The sequence below is a fragment of the Sinohyriopsis cumingii genome, chromosome 13, assembly GCF_028554795.1.
Source record: "Sinohyriopsis cumingii isolate HCF-2022 chromosome 13, ASM2855479v2, whole genome shotgun sequence".
In the NCBI taxonomy this organism is placed as follows: Eukaryota; Metazoa; Mollusca; class Bivalvia; order Unionida; family Unionidae; genus Sinohyriopsis; species Sinohyriopsis cumingii.
Genome location: NC_142973.1, coordinates 73,937,723 through 73,962,158, shown reverse-complemented (window position 1 = coordinate 73,962,158; position 24,436 = coordinate 73,937,723). Strand labels below are relative to the sequence as shown.

At 35.6% G+C, this 24,436-nt stretch overlaps 1 protein-coding gene across 1 annotated transcript in view; it reads right to left on the bottom strand.

Moving 5' to 3' along the window:
* The window catches only part of LOC149785833 (importin-4-like), a 108,926-nt gene that overhangs the window by 9,849 nt on the left and 74,641 nt on the right, over window positions 1-24,436 (bottom strand). Inside the window, exons 23-28 of the mRNA XM_089979786.1 lie at window positions 21,694-21,887; window positions 19,417-19,587; window positions 12,837-13,045; window positions 6,896-7,028; window positions 4,828-4,932; window positions 2,059-2,128 (exon numbers count right to left, since the gene is read on the bottom strand). Coding sequence (XP_089835912.1) covers window positions 2,059-2,128; window positions 4,828-4,932; window positions 6,896-7,028; window positions 12,837-13,045; window positions 19,417-19,587; window positions 21,694-21,887 — 882 coding nt within the window. The remainder of the gene's footprint in view (window positions 1-2,058; window positions 2,129-4,827; window positions 4,933-6,895; window positions 7,029-12,836; window positions 13,046-19,416; window positions 19,588-21,693; window positions 21,888-24,436) is intronic.

Sequence of the window (24,436 nt, the reverse complement as noted above, 5' to 3'; positions counted from 1 at the left end):
CTGGTAAATATGGGCCCCAAGTGGCCGATTGGTCTAAAGCACTCTCTGTTACGGATCACTGCCATCTCACCTCTGTCTGCATGGATTCGAGTCTCGGATTCAGCCAACATGGGTATGTCAGAAAGCTTGCCAGTAGCCTCTCGTGGGTCGGTGGTTCTTTCCAGGGTTTTCCCAGGTACTTCCTCCACAATTAATACTGGCCGCCATGTATAGCCTATTGTGTGCTGAAAAATGGTGTTAAGCCCTACAACAACAACTCTGGTAAACTGTTACTAATGTAAAGCTGCCACTCTACCCTGCAGTCAATGAGTATGGCACTCTGGTAAACTATTATTAATGTAAAGCTGCCACTCTATCCTGTTGTCAATTAGGACAGTACTCTGGCAAACTATTATTAATGTAAAGCTGCCACTCTATCCTGATGTCAATTAGGACAGTACTCTGGCAAACTATTATTAATGTAAAGCTGCCACTCTATCCTGTTGTCAATTAGGACAGTACTCTGGTAAACTATTATTAATGTAAAGCTGCCACTCTATCCTGTTGTCAATTTTTTAGGACAGTACTCTGATAAACTATTATTAACGTAAAGCTGCCACTCTATACTTGTCAATTAGGACAGTACTATGCTAAATTGTTATTAACGTAAAGCTGCCACTCTATACTGTTGTCAATTAGGACAGTACTCTGGTAAACTGTTATTAACGTAAAGCTGCCACTCTATACTGTCGTCAATTAGGACAGTACTCTGGTAAACTCTTATCAACATAAAACTGCCACTCTATACTATTGTCAATAAGGACAGTTCTCTGGTAAACTGTTATTAATGTAAAGCTGCCACTCTATCCTGTAGTCAATGAGGATGGTACTCTTGCAAACTATTATTAACATAAAGCTGCCACTCTACCCTGTAGTCAGTTAGGATAGTACCTTGGCAAAGATCATTATTAATGCAATTGGGAACTGGATTAGTGTTTATAAAACACAAATACCCTTACTAAAGACCACAAGTCAAGAATCCAAGAGTCCCAGAAAAAGAAAAAAAAGAAGAAAATAAAGAACATTTGCTACAATGGTATACAAATCCAATTAGGTTATCTATACATGACTATAATCAAACTTCCCAAATTTCATTTCTCAGCTTGATTATTTTTCATAACTGTGTTCACAAATATTGTCAATAAATAATGCAAGTCCCAAAAGATAAAAATTGTGTAAAACAATGAAAAACTGCTGTAATGCTCTGAAATGAAAACAGCTGAAAATAACATCAGCTCTTCATATACATGCAACTATGCTTGTTAAATTTACTTCCTCTAATTGAAGTGATTTTGCAACATTCTTGTTAAATTTAATTCATCTAATCGAAGGGATTTTGCAATAGGTTTGATAAAATTTAATTCCTTTAACTTAAGTGATTTTGTAACATGCTTGATAAATTTAATTCATCAAGTCAAAAGGACTTTGCAATACACTTGATAAATTTAATTAATCTAATTGAAGGGATTTTGCAATATGCTCAATAAATTTAATTACTTTAACTGAAGGGATTTTGTAACATGCTTGATAAATTTAATTCATCAAATCAAAAGGATTTTGCAATACACTTGATAAATTTAATTAATCTAATTGAAGGGATTTTGCAATATGCTCGATAAATTTAATTACTTTAACTGAAGGGATTTTGTAACATGCTTGATAAATTTAATTCATCAAATCAAAAGGATTTTTCAATATGCTTGATAAATTTATTTCCTCTAATCGAAAGGAATTTTGCAATATGCTTGTTAAATTTAACTCATTTAATTACTGGAATTTTGCAACATTTTAGCACTAACTTCTCAAGACAGCTGGACAGATATAAAAACAAACCTGGCCAAAACATCCCCCAGTCCCCTTCTCCAAATGCAAGCAACATGGGAATGATCTGCAATACTGTGATACTGGGGGTGGGGTGGGTCTGAACCAGTTGAACGACATGATGTATGCATACTTTCAAAAAAGTTAGTGTAGTAAATCTATGCAGTTTTACATGATTCTATTAAAACATGATTTTACCTGTCTTTATTTCTTTTGTACCAAGCACCTTACAGCAAACTGTCAACAGTGTGGGTAACTGTTTAGCTACCTGTGAAAATAAAATTTATTAAAATGTAGTTTTGCCTGTCCATTGCAATCAATCAAGTGTACCGAAAGTGGCTACTACAGCCACGTGTATACAGAAGCAATAAAAAATTCTGCGCATTGAGTACAAGATGAAAGCATTGCTAAAAATGTAACCATGCCCTAAAGCTATAGAGGCAATCAGGAATAAACTGTCATAACTTCATAATGACCTTCACCTTTGACACCATATTAGGCTTCTTACTCAACCCAAGTGCAAGCCATCAACAAATTTGAGTCCAAGGCTGTGATAAAAAAATTAATGTTGCTGTGCAAAAACCATCCTTTCTTCAAACTGTCACCTTGGCCTTCAACTTTTGACCCCAAAATCAATAGGATTCATCCTTAACCAATGCAAGCCATCCACGAAGTTTAGTCCAGGTTGTCAAGTGATAACCATTTGTATTCATTGAGTCAATGACTTAGACCTATGGACCCCAAACCATCAGGGTTCATGCTCACCCAAAGTGCAAACTTCCACAAAGTTTTGGTAAATGTAGATGCTGGATAACTCAAGATATAGTGCAGAAAGTATTTTCTTATTTCTGTTTCTGTCACTTTGGCACTGAAACTTGAAACTGATACATTTCCTTCTTACCCCATGCGCAAACTGCTGATGGTGGAGAAGTTGAGTTAATGTATAAAAACCATTTTTCTTCTGTTACTGACCATGTTTGACCTTAATAATTAATAGGGTTTATCCTTACCCGAAGTAACTACCACTGACAAAAGTTTCGTAACTGTAGATGGTGAAGAACTGAAGCTATTGTGCAGAAACCAATTTTCCTCTTTCAGTCACTACAGCCCTGACTTTTGAACTTTTGATCCTAGACTTGATAGGGTTATTTCTAACCCTAAGTACAAGCCGTCCAGGAAGTTTGACAAGTGTAGATGCTGGATAACTCTCGTTACTGTATGGAAAAGGAAATAAAATTATCAAGAGTCGCATGGTCAGACAGACACAACATAATTCACGCCACCTTTTGGCAGGTATATAAAAACTTCTTAAAACCATAATGCAATTTCTGAGACTGTTACTTTGATCCCCTTGTCAAAAGGGCAAAGCAAGCATTTTGCAGGATGAATTGTCACTGGTTGACGATGATTTAAGCAAAGTATAAGAATTTATCAATTGGTTTTTATGACATATATGGAAATGAAACCTTTAATAATATCTAACAAATGTTGACCTTGCCAGTTGAAAAGTGGCTGCCGTGTCTTGCTTTTCAATAATGTAAGGTCAACAAAATGCATGACCCATAGTTTGTCATGAGAAAACAACACAACAGATGATCTGTTTAACTTTTTTTAAATGTATTTTCAGGTACAAGTTATTTTTCATATGCTTAAATATGTAATAATTTAGAATTTAAAATTTAAAGCCATCTTATTTTTTTTTGTTGTATACATGGAAAATGCAGTTTCACATTTAAGGTCCATGAGTAAACTCCAACAAGGGCATGCGACGAAAAAGTCCCTTGAAGGTCTAACATTACACTGGCTGAAAAGAATTTGCAAGAATTCAAGACATAACCATTTCGTCTTTTTAACTGCCAAGTGTTGAACCCATGTCTGATATTTTTTGTGACAGAACAAGATTTTCAAATTAGCTGCTGTAGCAGCCATATTGGATTGACACCATTTTATGACCAAATAAACATTTTAAGAAATCATTTGATGAAAACCCAATGTTGATAGACTCATGCATCTATAAGGAGCAACATTATCAAGAATATTACCATGTTGGCCTTACTGGAGGTCAGATAAACACCGTTGAGAACCAACTAGATATCATAAAGAGTATTCTGGTATAAATCATATCTATACGCCATGATAGCCACACTGGATGTTAGATCAGCCACATTTTCATTAAAGACCAAAAATTTATCATATGAAGTCTTCTGATGAAAACCACATTCTATTAAGACTTTCAATTCAGGAGTAGCAATAACAAGATTTTCAAGACAGCCACTATGGAGGTGATACTGGAATTCAGATCAGCTTAATTTCATTCATGTCCAAATTAATATAATATAATATAAAGTCCTTTAGATAAAACCTCATGCTGATGTAATCATCCATTCAGGTGGAGCAGCAGTATCAAGATTTTCAAGATGGCCACTGGATATCCAAGTAGCACCATTTTCATAAAGATCCAACTAGATGTCACAAGAAGTCTTAGGTGAAAACCTGATGTTCATATGAATGTCCATTTAGAAGGAGTAGTGACAAGATTTTCAAGATGGCTGCCATGGTGGCCATATTGTAAATCTAATCAGCACCATTAAGGATAAACCAGACACCATAAGAAGTCAAACAGTATAAACCTCGTGTCAATATGACTTTCCATTCAGGAATAGCAATAACATGATTTTTGAATGGCTGCCTTGACAGCCATATTGGACAAGAGATTGGCAACATTTTAATTAGGACCAAATAGATATCATAATAAGAATTCTTGTGATAACTTCATGCTGACATGACATTCCGTTTAGGAGTAGAAGTACGATTTTCAAGACACCAGTGTGTGGCCATATTGGACATCAGATCAACACAGACCAATGGATGAATTCATGTCATGTTTTATGGCAATCCTCCAAGTAGTTTAGGAGGTGTAGCAATAAACTTGTGCTCTTTTGATCTCGGACCTCCTGTACACTGTACCTCTTGTGATCCTGCCTCAAAAAGCTGGAAAAGGCATTTAAATACTGTTGGGTTTTCCTCAAAGTCTTCTTTTAGTGGCAGGAGTTTCACAACCACAGGGATCACCTATAAAAATAAATAAAAGTCTGAGAAAATAAAAAACAATCACAAGAATTCCTATAAAATTAGTTAATTATTTTCCACCATACTTAGATGATATTATTAGAAATAGATGTAATGGTGCTATGAAAAATTTATTGTTATTTTACCCAGAAAAGTAATTTCACTGATTCCTAACAAGGATCAAGCACATGTGTAATTTAGATTTAAGCACTTTTTATGGGGGATGGAGTCAGACTTATCTTGGCCAAAAGTGAAAAAAAACAGATGAAGTGAAACACGTTATGACCACAAAATCATTTTTTTTAAAAATCAGAAAAAAATTAGACACCTGGTAATTTAACCAGAGGCAAGTTGATAACATGAAGGCTGTCTAGCATTTAATTGTGAAAAACTACTAGTGTGTATAATGGGCAAAGAGATATAATCCACATACCGATTTTCGACTCAAAAAGTTGTGCCATATAACGCACACGTGATATAATACATTATTTATACTTTTTTGGATTATCTGACATTTCTAACATGTACTCCGTGTCCTAGCTAGAAATTACTAAGACAATATATTGTAATGATGTTGGACACATCAAAGATTTAGCCATTGTTAATTTATACCTTAAAAAACACCACACTGAGACAATTAAACATTGCCCAATGTTTAGTAATAAAGAAATATCAAATACTGTGGTTTAAAATGAGAAAGAAAACAAAGAAACAATTATTTTTGGAAGAAAAGTAAATAAATTGCAAGTTTACCAATACCAAGACTAAGCAAAATTACTACCAGTATGTTTATTAGCTTTGAATTAATTTGTATTTTCCTTTTCCTTAATTTAGATTTGATTCCCAAGTTATATTTTCAAGTTTTCTGTCATGCACATGGTTCAGTAAGACCTTGGCTTCTAATGGCAGCACTTCGTTTTTAAGCTGATTATCCTTTTCATCAAGCTGCAAATTTAACACATGTACTTGTTCAGTGCCAAGTAGAATTTTACATCTTCCAGTGAATGTTTGACCTTAATATCTTGGCTTGTATAGGCAGCACCCTCTTTGTTTTCTCCACATGACAACCCTTTGATCAAGCTGCAAGTATGATACTTTCACAATGCCAACTTTGAGAGCTCAGTTATCTGAACTCCCTGTGATCTCATCATACAACATTGAAGTATTAGTCACAGAGTCCAAGCTCAGTCTTTACATAAACACCTGCATAAGACAGTGAAGCCGAGGAAATAGATGATATTTCCAGTGACTAGACAACAATTTCCAATTACTAGAAGATTTCAGATCATTATCAATGAGGATGAATTCTTGGACTTTGTACCTGATGTCATTAGATAGTGACATTTAAAGGATACTGTGAATCACAAAAATGTGGACCTTATTTCCAAACCCAAAGTGTAAGCCATCTACACAGTTTGGTCGAGATCTCGATGTAAAACTAATGCTTTTGTACAGAAACCATTTTTTTTGTCCATCATAATGACTTTGGCCTTCAATCTTTTGACCCAAAATTGGTTGGCTTCTTTCTCACCCTAGCCATTTTTATTCTTTCTCACAGAAACCTTGACCTTTTGAACCCAAATTTGATATGCTTCTTTCATACCCCATGTGCAAGCCATCCTCAAAATTTTGGAACCACAGATGATGAAGAGCTGAAGTTACTGTGTGCATGAACCACAGATATTGTTTCAGTCACGGTAACCTTAACTTTTGATTCCCAAATCAATATAGCTATTCTTTACCGCAAGTGCATGTCATTCAGAAAGTTTTATAACTGTGGATGTCAAAGAACTTCAGTACCTGTGTAGAACAGTTTTTATTTTTCAAGTTACTGACCCTGACCTTAATTCTGACCCTAAAATCAATTTAATTAGAAACACAATGATGGAAGACAACACCATAATATGCTCTGCCTTATGGTGTACATGTAAAAAAAAGAAAAGAAAGTCAAAACTATATTTCTCACATGTTCAAGGGGCACAGCACTCTGATGAGCCCAGACCAGTCTACAGGTGGCAGCACAGATGTTGTCCTGGACTCGTCCATTTGTCTCTTTGCTAAGCACATCGAACAGGGCTTTCAAGATTTCAGGATACTGACTGTATTTGGTTAATGGGAAAATACTAAATCCCTGACTGTACATCAGTTTCTATCTGATACTTGTATTAATGCAAGTTACAATTGTAATTCTGTTGTATCATCATTTGAATCTCCTGACCCAACCTTCTTATGTGGTAAATGGGTAACCAGAATTACATGAGATTAAATCTGAACTCAACCCCTTTATAAATCTAATATGAAAATGCTGACTGTACAGTAAAACTTGATCCGAGTACTGTCACTCAGACAACCTGTCACTATGATGAATGCTGCAGCCTCCCCCCCCACAATTTAACTACATATATGCAGTGCGCTATTGTGAACAAACACCTGACCAGTGGCTGCGATTTTTAGACAAAATACATTTCATAACTATTATGAATGACCATACCACAAAACCAGATATAAACACCAGACTTTAATTTAATCCTTTGCTATGATGATTGCTGAGCAGGGCAAGCATGCAGATAGCAAAAAGAGTGGTTACTATTTTCCCTAAATCTACTGGGATGCTGCTGAATGTAAACCAGGCCAAAGTACATTACTAACTGCTTATGAAGTACCATAAACATGCAAATCCAGTGTATCCCTTAAGGATGCAAGATTGAGGGTTGTTAAAATAAATGATGACCCTGTAATTTCCTCCTTCAATGAATTATAATTCTAAAGCCATGAAATTATTTCAAATGATCTGCAGCATGAATGTTATAACTTGAAACTGCAATAAAACACACAAAGAAATAATGAAACCGTTAAAAACTCCTGCATGTTTGGTTAAGTTCTAGTATACAGTGTCTTGGTGCTTTGTTACTTTCTTTCCAGTTCAAATTATATCCTGGAAAAAATATTCAGATTTTTTTAAAATAAGGGAAAAAAGTATGTTGCAAATTATAACCAAAAAGACAAACCTGTCTGCATTACCCCCCACCCATAATTTCGATTAAAACCAGAAAGTTCCATCCCCGCAAAATCAATAAAAAGTTAGCATCCAAGAAAAATCCTGTGGCATACAGATCCTGATGTTTTGTGTACAGGCAAAAATCTGTTTAGATCTAAATGCTGAAATCAAACAAGACTTTGGTTCTTTACTTAAATAAACACTTAAAATGTGAAGAGGGGTTTGGGGGGTTCTCCATTAGCCAGGTTTATCACAGAGCAGTGCCCCTGATCAGGGGTTTCAGGGTGCCAATGGCCTCTGTCTGAAAATGCATTTTAGAATGAGAGCATACAAAACTGCTCGTGACACTTATTATCATAATGTTTTATAAAGTTGTTGCTTCATTCCAACAGCTAAAAAAATCATTTGAAAAAAATACCAAACTTACCCAACTTGAAATAAGAATTTCACAATATTCATTTTCACATCGAATTGTTCTCCAATAATAAAAGAGCTGAAGTTATTACTGGTACATGTCAGTGTTTAATTTAGTCACAATAATGAAAGAGCTGAAGTTATTACAGGCACATCAGTGTTCACACAATAATTCAGTCACAATAATAAAAGAGCTGAAGTTATTACAGGTACACGTCAGTGTTTAATTTAGTCACAATAATAAACAAGCTGAAGTTATTACAGGCACATCAGTGTTTACATAACTATTCAGTCACAAAAATAAAAGAGTTGAAGTTATTATGGGTACATGTCAGTGTTTACACAATAATTCAGTCACAATAATAAAAAATCTGATGTTATTACAGGTACATGTCAGTGTTTAATTCAGTCACAATAATAAAAGAGTTCAAGTTATTATAGGTACATGTCAGTGTTTAATTTAGTCACAATAATAAAAGAGTTCAAGTTATTACAGGTACATGTCAGTGTTTAATTTAGTCACAATAATAAAAGAGTTCAAGTTATTACAGGTACATGTCAGTGTTTAATTTAGTCACGATAATAAAAGAGTTCAAGTTATTACTGGTACATGTCAGTGTTTAATTTAGTCACGATAATAAAAGAGTTCAAGTTATTACTGGTACATGTCAGTGTTTAATTTAGTCACGATAATAAAAGAGTTCAAGTTATTACTGGTACATGTCAGTGTTTAATTCAGTCACAATAATAAAAGAGTTCAAGTTATTACTGGTACATGTCAGTGTTTAATTTAGTCACAATAATAAAAGAGTTCAAGTTATTACTGGTACATGTCAGTGTTTAATTCAGTCACAATAATAAAAGAGTTCAAGTTATTACAGGTACATGTCAGTGTTTAATTCAGTCACAACAATAAAAGAGTTCAAGTTATTACTGGTACATGTCAGTGTTTAATTCAGTCACAATAATAAAAGAGTTCAAGTTATTACAGGTACATGTCAGTGTTTAATTCAGTCACAACAATAAAAGAGTTCAAGTTATTACTGGTACATGTCAGTGTTTAATTCAGTCACAACAATAAAAGAGTTCAAGTTATTACTGGTACATGTCAGTGTTTAATTCAGTCACAATAATAAAAGAGTTCAAGTTATTACTGGTACATGTCAGTGTTTAATTTAGTCACAATAATAAAAGAGTTCAAGTTATTACTGGTACATGTCAGTGTTTAATTCAGTCACAATAATAAAAGAGTTCAAGTTATTACAGGTACATGTCAGTGTTTAATTCAGTCACAACAATAAAAGAGTTCAAGTTATTACTGGTACATGTCAGTGTTTAATTCAGTCACAACAATAAAAGAGTTCAAGTTATTACTGGTACATGTCAGTGTTTAATTCAGTCACAATAATAAAAGAGTTCAAGTTATTACAGGTACATGTCAGTGTTTAATTTAGTCACAATAATAAAAGAGTTCAAGTTATTACAGGTACATGTCAGTGTTTAATTCAGTCACAATAATAAAAGAGTTCAAGTTATTACTGGTACATGTCAGTGTTTACATAACTATTCAGTCAAAAAAATAAAAAATCTGATGTCATTACAGGTACATGTCAGTGTTTAATTCAGTCACAATAATTTGTTAATTTTGCAGCACATATTATGTCACACTTTTTTATATATTTTTTTATAGCAAATGTAATTTTTTTCTTTAATGGTAAATGTTTTTAATTAGATACATCAACTATCTAAAAACATTCATTTATTCACTTGTCATTCCCCCAATGGTCATATCATGTTCATACTGATTTGCTAGTCATGCTTGTTTGCAGCTTTGGCAAAGACTTGTTTTTTGCTTCCCTTTCCGCAAACACCCAAGCAAGCCCATTTTCATTTAAAACACCAGGCCTTTAAGTTTGGGTTTGGGTGAATATTGAAATATGTTAATGCAGTGTCTGTGTGTGCATGTCTTTATCATTAAAAACCCTGTTTTCTCTGTGAAAAATAAGGAAAAAATGAATACACAACACTGTGTAACTTGTGCTTCCAAGTTTCAATCTGTCAGCAAGCAGCTTCTTTAAGAGATGCTGCTCCAAACTCTTCCAGCCACAAACTGGAGTACTTTCTGGCAAAGATCGCAAAATGCTAGTCCTCTGGCATTCAGTTTTCTTACAAACTGACAAACTCTGTTCTCATAAACTTTGCATTTAGGCCATTCCCATTTCCACATATTTTTCAAATCCTTATCCAAACTTTGTGTTCACGTCCGTTTCAACAATTCAAAATGCATATGTTTTGCAAGCAGGCCATTATTTAAAAACTGGATTGGAGATGATATAAAAAAAGGGGACCATATTGAGGAAAATTGGATTCAGGTCAGAGGGAAAGCAGAATTATTAAAACAAAAAAAATATCAATGTGAATTTTGTTATATAAAAAAGGCCACCTTTATTTCTAAGATGAAATGAGAAAGATAAAATAATGATGAGGTCTCCGGTTCAACTACTAGAATAGATTTTACTTTCATAAACAACAGTAAGATGAATTTAAAGTCAAGAGATTCTTGAATGCCATAACTGTAGCAACTCTAAGGCTAATACTGGCCAAGATGCATAACTGACTGGGAATCGGGTAATTCAAAATTCTGAAAACTCTTAAATCAATGTTTTTTTTTAAATCACGTAAATTTGTATAAGCTTTTCCTAAACCAAAAAAAGTTGAAATGACCTAATTAGCTTGAATTTTTCATATCTGATACATAATTAGTTCCAGCTGCTTCTGTGCAAAAGATCAATTACTATAAGATATTGCATCACACTGATTAAACATAAGTTTGCCTCAAAATATTAATCATGTACTAGTTTTTGATCCTGACATCGACACTACTCACGTGGCAAACTATCCAATGATTCCATGTAAACATTACTACAATTCATAAGAACAGGTACAAAGAATAAATACTGTAAGTGTAAATTTGCTGACCATATGCCAAACTGTTGCCAAGATGTTGCAAAAAAATATCATTCAAGTAGGAAATGTAGATCTAGGAAAAATTGTTTTGTTGAAGTGTAACATTTTTCCAAATACTTTCAGCAATAAAATTCCATGACTGTGGGATGAAAAATCTTAAAGACATAGCCAAGTTGAAACTTACCCCAAATTTGAACATATGTCATAGTTTTGAATTAATCTCAGTCAAGTTACGACCTATTCCCTGTAATTGTTATCAACAGCCCTGGAAAGAATACATCTCATAAGTTGATGATTTTATGAAAGTGTGTGTTTGTGAGATTTGGATTTTTAATGTAGCTTTAACACATTTTTCAGTCATATCGCTACAATGTCTGCAGTGTGGCAGTATATAGTGATGCCTAGCACTGGGGCATCATGTCGCAGACATGAAGCATGATGTCCCACCCAGTCACATTATGCTGACACCAGGCCGATCAGTCCTAACACTAACCTCTTAATGCTGACCACCAAGTGAGGCAGCTGTTAGTACCATTTTTGTAAGTCTTTAGTATGACTCGGCCAGAGATTGAACCCATGACCTTCCACATCTGAGGTGGACGCTCTAACCACTAGCCCACTGGAGTGGTCTATTTCATGAAAGTCAAAATAATATAGGTATTAAAATACTTGTCCTAAAAATTAAACTCATGTCCCAGTCTGTAAGACCTTGATAAAGTGGCAAGAGTTGAAATGCACAATATTGTTGGATAAAACTGAAATACTAATTATTACCAAAAACCAACCATCATAAATGACAAACGAAGGAGATATAGACATAAACAATACCATGCCCGAAACTTTAGCAAAGATGGGACATAGATGCAAACAATGAGACAACTACATAAGTTCTCCATGTTCTAAGATAGTCAAGCTAAAAGTAATAATGCCTTGAAATCAAGACGACAGAATCTGTACTTGTAACAAGATCAGTGTAAAATGTTTTGTGTGTGGAACACTAATTTCATTTGCTGCTTGTTTTAGAATATGAATGTGTCACAATGTTTATCTTGATTACTGCAAAAGATGTGATGATGGAAATCAGCCTTTTTGTCATTTGTGTATACAATGATTAAAATAAATGATCAAGTGATGAAAGAAAGCAGTCATGTGATGCAAGAAAGCACCATGTGATTAAACACTGTTGTCATGTGATGAACAACTGAGATTTTTCCCCATCATTAGATTATAATGGAATAAAAGATAATATATACACAATATGGGTGAGTAAAACATCAGAATGAAACCACTGATTAAATAGCTTGCCAGGCCAACCCAGGTTAGCCACCTGATTGGAATGGTGCTTAACTACCAGCTTGCCAGACCAGCCTGGGTTGGCTGCCTTAGTGGAATGGTACTTAGTTCCCATTTCCTTGGCACAATATTGATAATGTGTTGATTCAGCTGTTAAAACTCACAAAACTTAATGCAGGTCATACAAAATAAAATGCATAGGCTACCTTTTGCAAACATTAAGTTTAAAGGATACGGATAGAGTTTTTCTCCTCCATTCCCCACCAGAACTCCTAGAGCGAAGACAGTGTTGCTGCGTACTTCATCATCTTCTTCATGAATCATCTTCATAAAGAGTGGGTATAGTATCTCAACATATGCCCCCATTGTCGGACCACAAGCCTGAATTGTTTCTGCCAGTGTGCCCACAGCAAAAGACTTTTCAGCAACTGAACTGGTCTGCTTCTGCAAAAGGAAAGTATGGGTGACCTTATTTCAGAAGGGACTAAAAACTGAAATGTACAGATAGCAAGCAGTATTCTGATAAGAATGCTAAAATCATGTATGTATCATGAAATGAGAATAATTTAAAATTATGTATGTATGACGAAATGAGATGAATTCTGTCTATATGATGAAATAATACCATTTGCCTACGATTATTGTATTGCTAGATTATTTCTTGGTGATAGGCCCCAGTCCAAGCAGATTATTCCCAATTAGCATGGAGGTTTAGAATCTTTAAAAACAAAAACATGATCCCATTCTGATACCTTGGTCACTTTGACAACTGAAATATCCATCCATTTTTTATTTGGACTGAGACTGCAACAACATCAAAGAGGGAAATGGGCAAGAACAGCAGGTAAGTATTTACATAATTCAATTAGTTTCCCTCACCACTCACTACATTGTAATATCATTAATACATTACGTCAGAGATGCTGCCAAAATTGTATCTAAATGGGGGAGCTTGACCCTGATCATAAATAAAGGGGAGGGGGGTAAACAAACAAACAAAGGAGGGCAAAAAGGAAACAGCCATAATTCAGTTTTACCCAACTCTTTAATATCTCTTTTCCTGCTCCACTCTACCGAAACTATAATCTTTTAAAGATATGTCCTCATGTTGTATAAGCATTCATTTTTTGATTGTTTCTGAGCTTAATCTGACCGTATCTGTGTATAAATAGTGTTTTGTGCCGAGAAACCAACTTTCAATCTGCCGTCTGAAGGGGCATATACATATCTTAGCCAGCAAGAACACACTGTTAAAGTGTTCATTATGGTTGTTATGTACAATATTCCACAGCTCACAGGCATTGACCTTAAGATACTTCTGCTCCAATGTAAGTTTTTTGACTAATACGAGTTTCACTTTCGTAAATCAGTGCTTCGCCGACTACAATGACAGATTTATCATCTGTTCCCTAATGCTTCATTACGGTTTTAAATCCATCAATTCCAGAGTCCTTTACAAGACAGATACTTCGATCAAATAAATATCTTTACTTTTTTAATTTCATTTCTGATTTGTATTTGATTTACCTTAAACCTGGCTTATATAATTTTGTAGCACAAGATCCCGCTTGGCTAAATTGTTTGAAAAAAGAAATGAAAACATTGTATTTTGTCTAGATTTAGTATTCTGCCTTTTCTATATTTCAAAATGCTACTGAAAGTGGGGCTGACCTGCACACTATTTTGGTCAATTCAGCATGTACATCAGACTCATTTTCAACATCATTTTTGGGTTAAAAACAACTCACTTCATTAAAACTTTCTCGGCTTGAATAATCTGATATAGATCATGACTTTTAAAATCACTGTCATCATCCCTATCATCAGCATGTATTTGCTGTGTGAAATTGTCATCTGAAGATGAACCAAGTTGGGAATCGGCCATTTTGGATTTTTTGGTACCCCATATTTTAAACACACATTTGTAAAACTCGTTGATGCAAGGTTCAAGCTACTGCAGAATGCTAGTTACAGGGTCCAATTTTCCAATCAAATAATAAACATTTATGTTAAGCTGAAGGACCCAGATATGTAAACAGCTGCCTATTAGAAAAGAGACACGTTGCAACAAGCCTTACAATACCACTATTGGTGGCTTGAATCAGGTTGCGACAAGCCTTACGATACCACTATTGGTGGCTTGAATCAGGTTGCGACAAGCCTTACGATACCACTACTGGTGGCTTGAATCAGGTTGCGACAAGCCTTACAATACCACTATTGGTGGCTTGAATCAGGTTGTGACAAGCCTTACAATACCACTATTGGTGGCTTGAATCAGGTTGCGACAAGCCTTACAATACCACTATTGGTGGCTTGAATCAGGTTGCGACAAGCCTTACAATACCACTATTGGTGGCTTGAATCAGGTTGCGACAAGCCTTACAATACCACTATTGGTGGCTTGAATCAGTTTGCGACAAGCCTTACAATACCACTATTGGTGGCTTGAATCAGGTTGTGACAAGCCTTACAATACCACTACTGGTGGCTTGAATCAGGCTCGTCTGATGTGTTGTTCTGATAGAATTGTATCCAAAGCATGAATGCTAGAATTCTGGTGTAACATGGCACAATGGTAAAAATAAGCAAGTGAAGCAGGACCACTGGGTTTCATGCGGAACACCCAAAGAATGATTCAAAAAGGCCTAAGATGCAGCAGTAGTTCTGAGCTCATGTGCTTTGATTTTCATGCAAGAAATATCTCTTCATTAAGAAATTGATCAGCTTTTTAATAGTCTAAACAACCCATATCAAAATAGTGGCTGCTGAAATGCCAAATCAGTGGGACAAAATGAAGTTTATAAAATTTTATTTTCTCTTTCAATTTTGACTCAGAGAAACACAAAGCTCTAACCAGAAAAGGAGTCGACCTTGATCCCCAGCACAGATACAACTGAGATTGGGAAAAGGAGTCGACCTTGATCATCCCCAGCTCAGATACAACTGAGGTTGGGAAAAGAAGTCAACCTTGATCATCCCCAGCACAGATACAACTGAGATTGGGATATGAAGTCGATCATGATCTTCCCCAGCCCAGATACAACTGGGATTGGGATAAGACGGTACCAAATGATGCAGATTTTTGGCCAGAACCCAGGCAAAGAAAAGAAACTGAATTACCACTGAACCGATATAGCAAAAAAAAAAAACCCACATCACTCTGACCATCGATTCTGAAGGGTATAGCAAGAAAAAAAAAAACATAGTTCTATCCATCCATTCAGGATGATATAGCAAAAAACCCATAACAAACTGACCATCCAATCTGGAGTATACATCGAAAAAACCCACACCAAACTGACCATCTATTCAGGAGGACAAAGCAAAAAATCCACACTGATCTGACCATCCATTCAGGAGGATATAGCAAAAGCAAGATTTTTATGACGTTAGAACAGCATTAACTTTTGCGAAAATTGAATGTACATCAAAATTTGTTGATAAACTGCTCATATATCAGAAGTGTTCTGCTTGGCTCTCTTTTCTCAGCTATGGCTGGCGCATAAATTTCAACAATGACTCTCACAAAAATTTAAACACTGACTCGCACGAAAATCCTATGCAGACCAGACACTTCTCATTCAATTCCCACTGCTTCTCAGGATGATAAGACATTTTCTCCTTGAAAGGCACAGAAAACTATTTTATAACAGTTACATACAACCCTATTTAGATTACTGTAATACAGTATGGGGCTAACTGAAATGATAAAAACAGCAAAGCTGGCACATCTTCAAAAAAGAGCATTTGGGTTAATATCAGTCCAGAAAGAAAGCAAGGAAAATTTAGCTGGCAAGTTACAAATATTACCTACTTAAGACTGAATCCATTTGAGAAAAGCCAAATTAATGTACAGGATATCCAATAATAGTGCTCCTGAATATTTACAATCATTATTCCAGTATAGGCTACCTGGTAATACCCCCCCCGCCCCCGCCACCTAGATCCGCCATACCAAATAAGGAATTATTCAAAAAAAGTTTCCAGTACTCTGGAACTTTGCTCTGGAATAGTATTCCAGTTGACATTAGAAATGCCCACTCTACTTCCTTCCTTTAACCAACATATCCAGTGGCTTCAGAGATGCAGCTAAAATAAATAAATTCCTAAGCACGAGGGCCTCAAGGTTGATTAGTTCATCAGCTAATTGTGTTACCCTCTTTAACTCTTTCACTTCGACTGACGTGTATATCCGCTGTATAAATGTGCCTAGCCTCACCAGTGACTGATAAATCCGCTTGTAAACAGAGCACTATTACTCCCGGTGACTGATATATCCGCTTGCCTTTTATGCTTCCTATACCCTAGTGACGGATAGATCCGCTCTGTATGTTCATGTTACAATTGGTCTTATTGGTCAATATATGGAAGTAAAAGGATATTCAACCAATCAAAATAGAGTTAACAAATGATTGTTCTGACTAAATCCGGGTTTCTTTTTCAAATTTGTACCGCGTGTTTGTTAATACATGCATTTGTAGTTGACAGTGAAAACAATGGCGTTAGCTTATGATAGTGATTCAGATTCCGAATTTTCTGGTTTTTCTGAGGACGAATTTGGCCACATTGAAGTAAGAAGCATTGGTAGTGACATTGATCTATCTTCTTTGTCAAGTCTGTCAGAAATTGAGACAGAATCCGATGATGAAGACGACGAAGTGTGGACAAGAGATCTACGTGCTCCGAGAGTCACAGAGTTTACAGAAAGTGTCGGTTCAACTTTCGTTTTGGATGAGGGGAAAAAAGAAATTGATTTTTTCTATAAATTTTTTTCCCTCGCAATGATCGAAAGCATTGTTGCACAAACGAATGGATATGCGGCAAGATGTATCGAAGAAAAGCCTGATTCACTCTGGCAACCCACGACAATGGACGAAATGCTGGCCTTTCTAGGAATACATTTGATTATGTCAATCCTGGCACTTCCAGAATACAGTCTAGCTTGGCGATCAACATGGCCCTTCCAGATAATAAGTATTCCCACAATTATGACCAGAGTACGTTTTGAAAAGTTGTCGAAGTATTTCCATGTAAATGACACCAGGCAGAATCCTCCAAGACGCCAGCCCGGGCATGACAAATTGTGTCATGTAAGACCAGTTTTAGACGAAATTTCCAAAACGTGTCTCGAAAATTACAATGGTCATAAAGAGCAGAGTGTGGATGAAGGGATGATAGCATATAAAGGTAGATTATCCTTCAAGCAATATTTGCCTGCAAAGCCAACAAAGTTTGGAATAAAAGTTTGGGAGCGGGCAGACCCACACAATGGTTATGTGCACGAGTTTCAAGTGTACACTGGAAGAGAAGAAAGCCAGGCTGGACGCACAAAAGAAGAGGGCCTTGGTGCACGTGTGATAACTGATCTTACATCAAAAATACGTGGGAAATCACATGTAGTTTACATGGACAATTTTTTCTCCAGTCCAGCACTCTTTGAAGCACTCAGGAAAGAAAAAATTTATTGTCTCGGTACAGTGCGAGCAAATAGAAAGGGAATGCCAGAGGAAATAAAATCTGCCAAATTAAAGAACAGAGGTGACAGTGTCCTGATGACAAAAGGAAGCCTGTGTGCTATAGCTTGGAAGGACAAAAAAATTGTCCATTATCTTTCAACAAGTTGCAATCCAAGCGAGAGCAAGATGGTGCGTAGGAGACAAAAAAATGGAACCTACCAGGAAGTGCCAGCTCCGATTGTCTCAGAACTTTATAATAAATACATGTTTGGGGTTGACCTGGCAGACCAGAAAAGAATGCAGTACTCTACCTGTCGCAAAGCTACCAAATGGTGGAAATATCTGTTTTGGTTCTGCTTTGATGTTGCATTAGTTAATGCATTAATAACTATGCAGGAGTCGCCCAACCACAAGCTTGTCACCAAAAAAAATAAAGAAATCAGACGGAGACAACTTGATTTTAGAATTGCACTTGCACAGCAGATGATAGGGACATTCCGAGGATCGAGAAAGAGGAAGGTTGTATCTGCAATTGATAACTGTGGAAATGCACATTGGCCCATACAAGCAGAGAAACCAGGGCGATGCAAAATGTGTACCAGAGAAAAAAGGCGGCATGAGGTGTCCATCATGTGCAAACAGTGTGATATCCGTCTATGTATAAAACATAACTGTTTCTCTAGATACCACGAGGAACTACTTAAGAAATAGTAGAACACAGTGACTAGGCATTTTTAGTAATTACATGTATATATTTGATAAATAACTTTGTATAAAAGACTCACAGATAAATTTTAGTGTTTTTACAAACAGTGTTTTGTGTTATATTCCTGGATTTTATATCATTCATGTGGATGTCAGCAGGATAAAATAATCAAACAGATATAAGGTAGTTATAGCTTTTATATATGCATGGTTTTAGTCTATAAATCAGAAAATAACTAACACAATTAGCCCATATCCCCACATCATCAGCTAAAAAGTTGAGATTTGGCTGCAGCAGCATTAGGCTCTGGTAGTCAGCCCACAAATCAGCTGCAGTAGTGACCCCAGCAGCTAGGCATAGCAGTGAGCCACTACAGTATCACTAGAAGTTAAAGAGTTAAATAAAGTCACTATTATCATTTTGCTATTTTTTATTATTGTTATTATGGACTTACATCATCATGCTCCCCAAAAATGTAATGCAATAATGTGGATATCTACCAAGTTTTGATGGCAGGGAACATCCCCAGGTTTAGGCTTTTATCAGTTTTCCAGTTATGCCTAAAAGGATAGTCCCCATGGGTAAGGGAATTGTAATGTAAAGTAGCACTGTATTCACATGCAGAACCCTTCAAGAGATAAAAGACATACCAATCTCTTCAGCAGATCTGTGAGAAAACTGCTAAAGAAGGGTGTAAAAGCTGGCCCGCCCATGAGTTTGGCCATAATGGGAATGACATCCCCTGCAGACTCAATCAACATCCCATCATACTCTGCATCCTGTCCATCTTCCTCTTCCTCCTCCTTATCCTGACATGCCACCTAGGGAAAGATACGACATACATGATTGACTCGAACAGGAATCACCTTTTCAAATCTTAGAATGATAGGAAAGCTGAATACATTGAACAATAAGCTAGATTACACAGACATTAATTACTAATTCTTTATATAAAGCTACAAGATGTTAAAAACTGTACATTCTGGAAATAAGAGTCTTAAGTTTAGAATATGTTTGTTTAGTGATTATGACATGCATTTTCATGTCTGAATGATTCCCATAACATTAGACGCAAGCAAAATCTCAAGTGAAATCACAGTCATCCAAAGTGTCCAGAACATTAGACACAAGTGAAATCTCAAGTGAAATCACAGTCATCCAAAGTGTCCAGAACATTAGACACAAGCAAAATCTCAGGTGAAATCATAACCATCCAAAGTGTTGATTTGCTAGCAACTCAGTAGTCAGTATGATCAGTTAGTTAGCTACCAATTGTTGATGTCATTAGTTACCTACTAACTGTTCAACTCATGGATAACTTTCACCCCATTTAATGAATTTTGGTTTGGTGTTTTAAAGCACAGCAACACAAGGTAATTGGAATAAAGTGTCATGCCCAAGAACATACCACTGTAGCTAACTAATAGTTCTTAGAACATAGCACTGTAGCTAGCTAATAGTTCTAAGAACATATCACTGTAGCTAACTGACAGTGCTAAGAACATACCACTGTAGCTACCTAATAGTGCTAAGAACACACCACTGTAGCTAACTAATAGTGCTAAGAACATACCATTGTAGCTAACAGTGCTAAGAACATACCAATGTAGGTAACTAACAGTGCTAAGAACATACCACTATAGCTAACTAACAGTGCTAAGAACATACCACTGTAGCTAACTAACAGTGCTAAGAACTTACCACTGTTGCTAGCTAACAGTGCTAAGAACATAATGTTTCAAATTTCCTATCTAACATTGTTAGAACTATACACTTAATTACTTATATTCTGCATATTATCAGAAATATAGAGGTAATTTTTCCTGGAAGGGGACATGGGAGAAGTGCAGGAAAAATGTATATTTTTTTTTATAGATCCATTGGATTTTTTTATAGAAATCTTAAGTAAATAAATATTGCTTAGTTTTAGCAGAATTCCTAAGGAATAAATCAATACTTCAGTTAATGTCATGCATTTTAAATTTAAGGTTGATTAGGCTAAAACTATAAGATTGGGAAAAGTGAACCTTTTTTATAAACCACTACTAAAGGAAATTAAAATTAATATTTGTAACTATTGTTTATTATTTCAGGCTTGACCAAGGTTTGCAAGATCTCTAAATATTTACTTGCCCAGTCTGGAAAGTACTAGAAGTATGCACTTGCCTAGAACAAGCTCTAACTCAACCAGTTATTACAGACATATCCATGTTCATGACCTAAATTCAACGATATTGAAAGTTTTTTTTCTGGAATTTATTTTGTGACCCTTCAAACATCAGTTATAATTATAATCTTAAACCAATCAGCTCTCCCTCTGGTAAACACTTATTAGTACTATAGAGTGAGAACAATGTAGTTGCATTAGTCTGACAAAACAAATGGAAAGCAAACTTCAATATAGAAAGAAAAAAGGTATGGACATTCAATGAACAAAGTTGATAATATTACCAAAAAACCAGACTTTTCATTAAAGAGAAACAGTGGTCAGCCTTGAAACAGCATTGAGCAAAAACTCTGAAAATTGCTCGATCGGTGGAAAGTTCATTATATCAAACTGGTGAGTAAATTTTCAACCCCTGTTAACACTAGGAAAAAAAATTCTGGACTTTATCTGATACCAAGCAAAATGCTATTGTTCTTTTGGGCAATTTCAAGATTACTCTTAACAAGAAATGATTCTCTTCTGCATCAGTTGGAGTGTAGATTGCAAAGTGTAACCCTCACTTGACTCTGTCATGGTCCTGGGTTTGATCCAAAGCCAGCATATGCAAGATATTTTATTTCCTCAAGGATCTCTGGTTGCATCGACTAAACACCGTCACTACAGCTAAAGAAATTATAGTACGCGATGAAAGCTGTTCATTTACACTAACTAAACTTGATGTCTTTATTACATATTTCATCATACACTTAAAATCTCCTACCTGATGTGTGAAAATTTCCTTCATACAGATAAGAATCTGCTCGGAAGCACCTGTCACCTGTAGAACCATTTCTCCAATCTTTTCAAGAATATCGTGAATGACATCCACAGTAGTCATGACCACAACACGATCCAGGTCCTCTTTGATCACAGTCAGAAACTTAGGTATCACTGTCTTCAGCATGTTGATTAAGGCTAAAAAGATAAATGATATACGTACAACCTCATTGACTCAAACAGTTCACATAATCAATGCAAAACGAAGTCAACCCCATATGAGGTATTTGAGTGTTTCGGCCAATGTATTCGAGGTTTCTGGTACAGTTGTGACTATTTCATCAGATTTCCTGAAATGTTTGATACTGCTGCTTTTATTTTTGCTAACGATATTTTGTACTATACTGAAAGCTGATTTAATAGAACAGTAAGAGTAGAACTTAGTGACATAGGGTCTCCAGGTTTTCCACCTGCTGTCTTGAATGGTACAAGCTTTAACTTGGCATAAACCATATTCAGGCAGATTTCCAGTTGTTGAACTCGTAATGCTGAAGTACCTTTCTCCATCCATTCCCTTATGGCACCTTTGCATCCATCATCAAACCATATTGGACGTGTATTAGTTTCTCATGAAGTGAGTTGGGAATTTTATGTGGTACAGTGATTTTATGTCCACTGGGGCCAGTGGTTTGCAGATATTTCCATGGCTAAGATTTTGGTGGTTTCTCTTGTGTATCATTAGATGTCCTAATTGCTACATTGTCACACTGATTAATCAAGATTTTTTTTTACTTCACTGTCAGTTCAGGTAGCTGATAGTACGGGGTTTGGTATATGACTGAAAAATTGTTATAGCTACGTTAGAAATCCAAATCACAGAGTTCTGGTGGAAATTCAATAACAACCTTGTGCTAACGGACAGACAATGGACAAAAGACCATCCCAAGAGTACTCCTCATCCATGACCAGAATAGCTGTAAAAAGGATGCAATAATTTTGTACCAAAATTTCAACAAGACAAAGCAACTTCACTCAAGGGTATGTGGAATGGTCATATCAAAAATCTGTTAATACCTTGGCATCAATACTGACAAATTTTTGACTGGGATAACTACAGTGTCGGACATCATAAAAAAAAGAGTTAATTCATCCTTCAGTCTTTTCTACATACATGGCAACTATTTTTTCATTTAATTCTTTACCTTCTTCAATTACTGAGTGCCCTGGCTACTAAGCCTGCTTAGCAGCCTCCTCCTAGCTGCCCGAGTGAGCTACTTGAATTAGTGCACAAGCTGTCTACATTTTCTTCTACAACAAGCTTCTCTCATGCAAACTATGTAATTTAGTTAGTGAACTAAAAACCAGATAAGGAGAAGTAGCAATAACAAACTTGTGCTAATGGATAGACAGATAACAGATATGAAAAATTCTTCTAGTCTGTGACCACCAGTAGAACTAATAATAATATTCCTGAAGAATTTGGGTCCAACATTCATCTGAGCAACCCAGTGTTGGCATGCTACATGCAGAAAAAAGTTTAAACTCGACTTTTTAAATTATTTGATGAGTAAAATATTGATGCCATGATTGCAGCACATTTCGCCAGCAGAGATGGGACTTCTTGGTTTACTACCAAAACCCACTTTCTTCAGTTGCATTGTTGTTGTTTTTTAAAATTTAGTTTTTGGACTGGCTTGTAAAATGGAACATCTCTGAGGGAGACGGGATACCCTTTGGCCGTAATATGCCTTTCTATGTTATTTTTTTATAGACCCTTGAGATCATGGCTCATAGTCTGAACCTGGACTATTTCAAATACACTAAAGAAATTCAAAATCTAGACCCAAATCAACATATTTACTTCTATTGATAATAATTCAAGTAATAGCAAAACCTCTGCTCATCAGAGAGCAAATCTGTGTGCCAATTCAGAAATGTTAAGTTCACTACAAACTCTGGAACTTGCTTCTCTATAATAGACTATATATAAACAAACCAGTATATAACAAACAATGCTTTGCATTCACCAAGTACTCTTTCTATTTGGTTGTCTTGCTATCACTGATCACATCTGAGATTGACTAGGATAATTTAAGGTAGTTTAATTATGTTACTTACACAATAATATTTAAAATAGTGTTTGATTAGTCAACTGAAAATGAGTTGACCTGACAAACGGACGTGACTTAGCTCATATAGTTTATGATTTCCATGCTTTTTAACATTTTTATCCTGCACCCTTTATTTGATTTTATATGAAATACATGTGCAAAGTGATAATAAAAAAGTCTACTTTTAATACACTGTAATAATGCAACAAATCACTTCTACAATGCAAAGATTAAAACAGTCAACACTTGATTAGATTCTCATGGAATTGCTCAGACATCACACTGATGGTCCACTGACACTTATCATGTTTGAATAAAAGAGGGCATACAACATTTATGATGGTCAAGTGACACTTATCATGTCTGAATACAAGTGGGCAATATAACATTTATAGTCAAGTGACACTTATGTCTGAATAGAAGAGGGCATAAAACACATTTGGTCAAGTGACACATCATGTATAAATACAAGACGGCAATATAACATTTATGGTTAACTGACACTTATGTCTGATTACAAGAGGGCATATAACATTTATGGTCACCTGACACTTATCATGTCTGATTACAAGAGGGCATATAACATTTATGGTTAACTGACACTTATGTCTGATTACTAGAGGGCATATAACATTT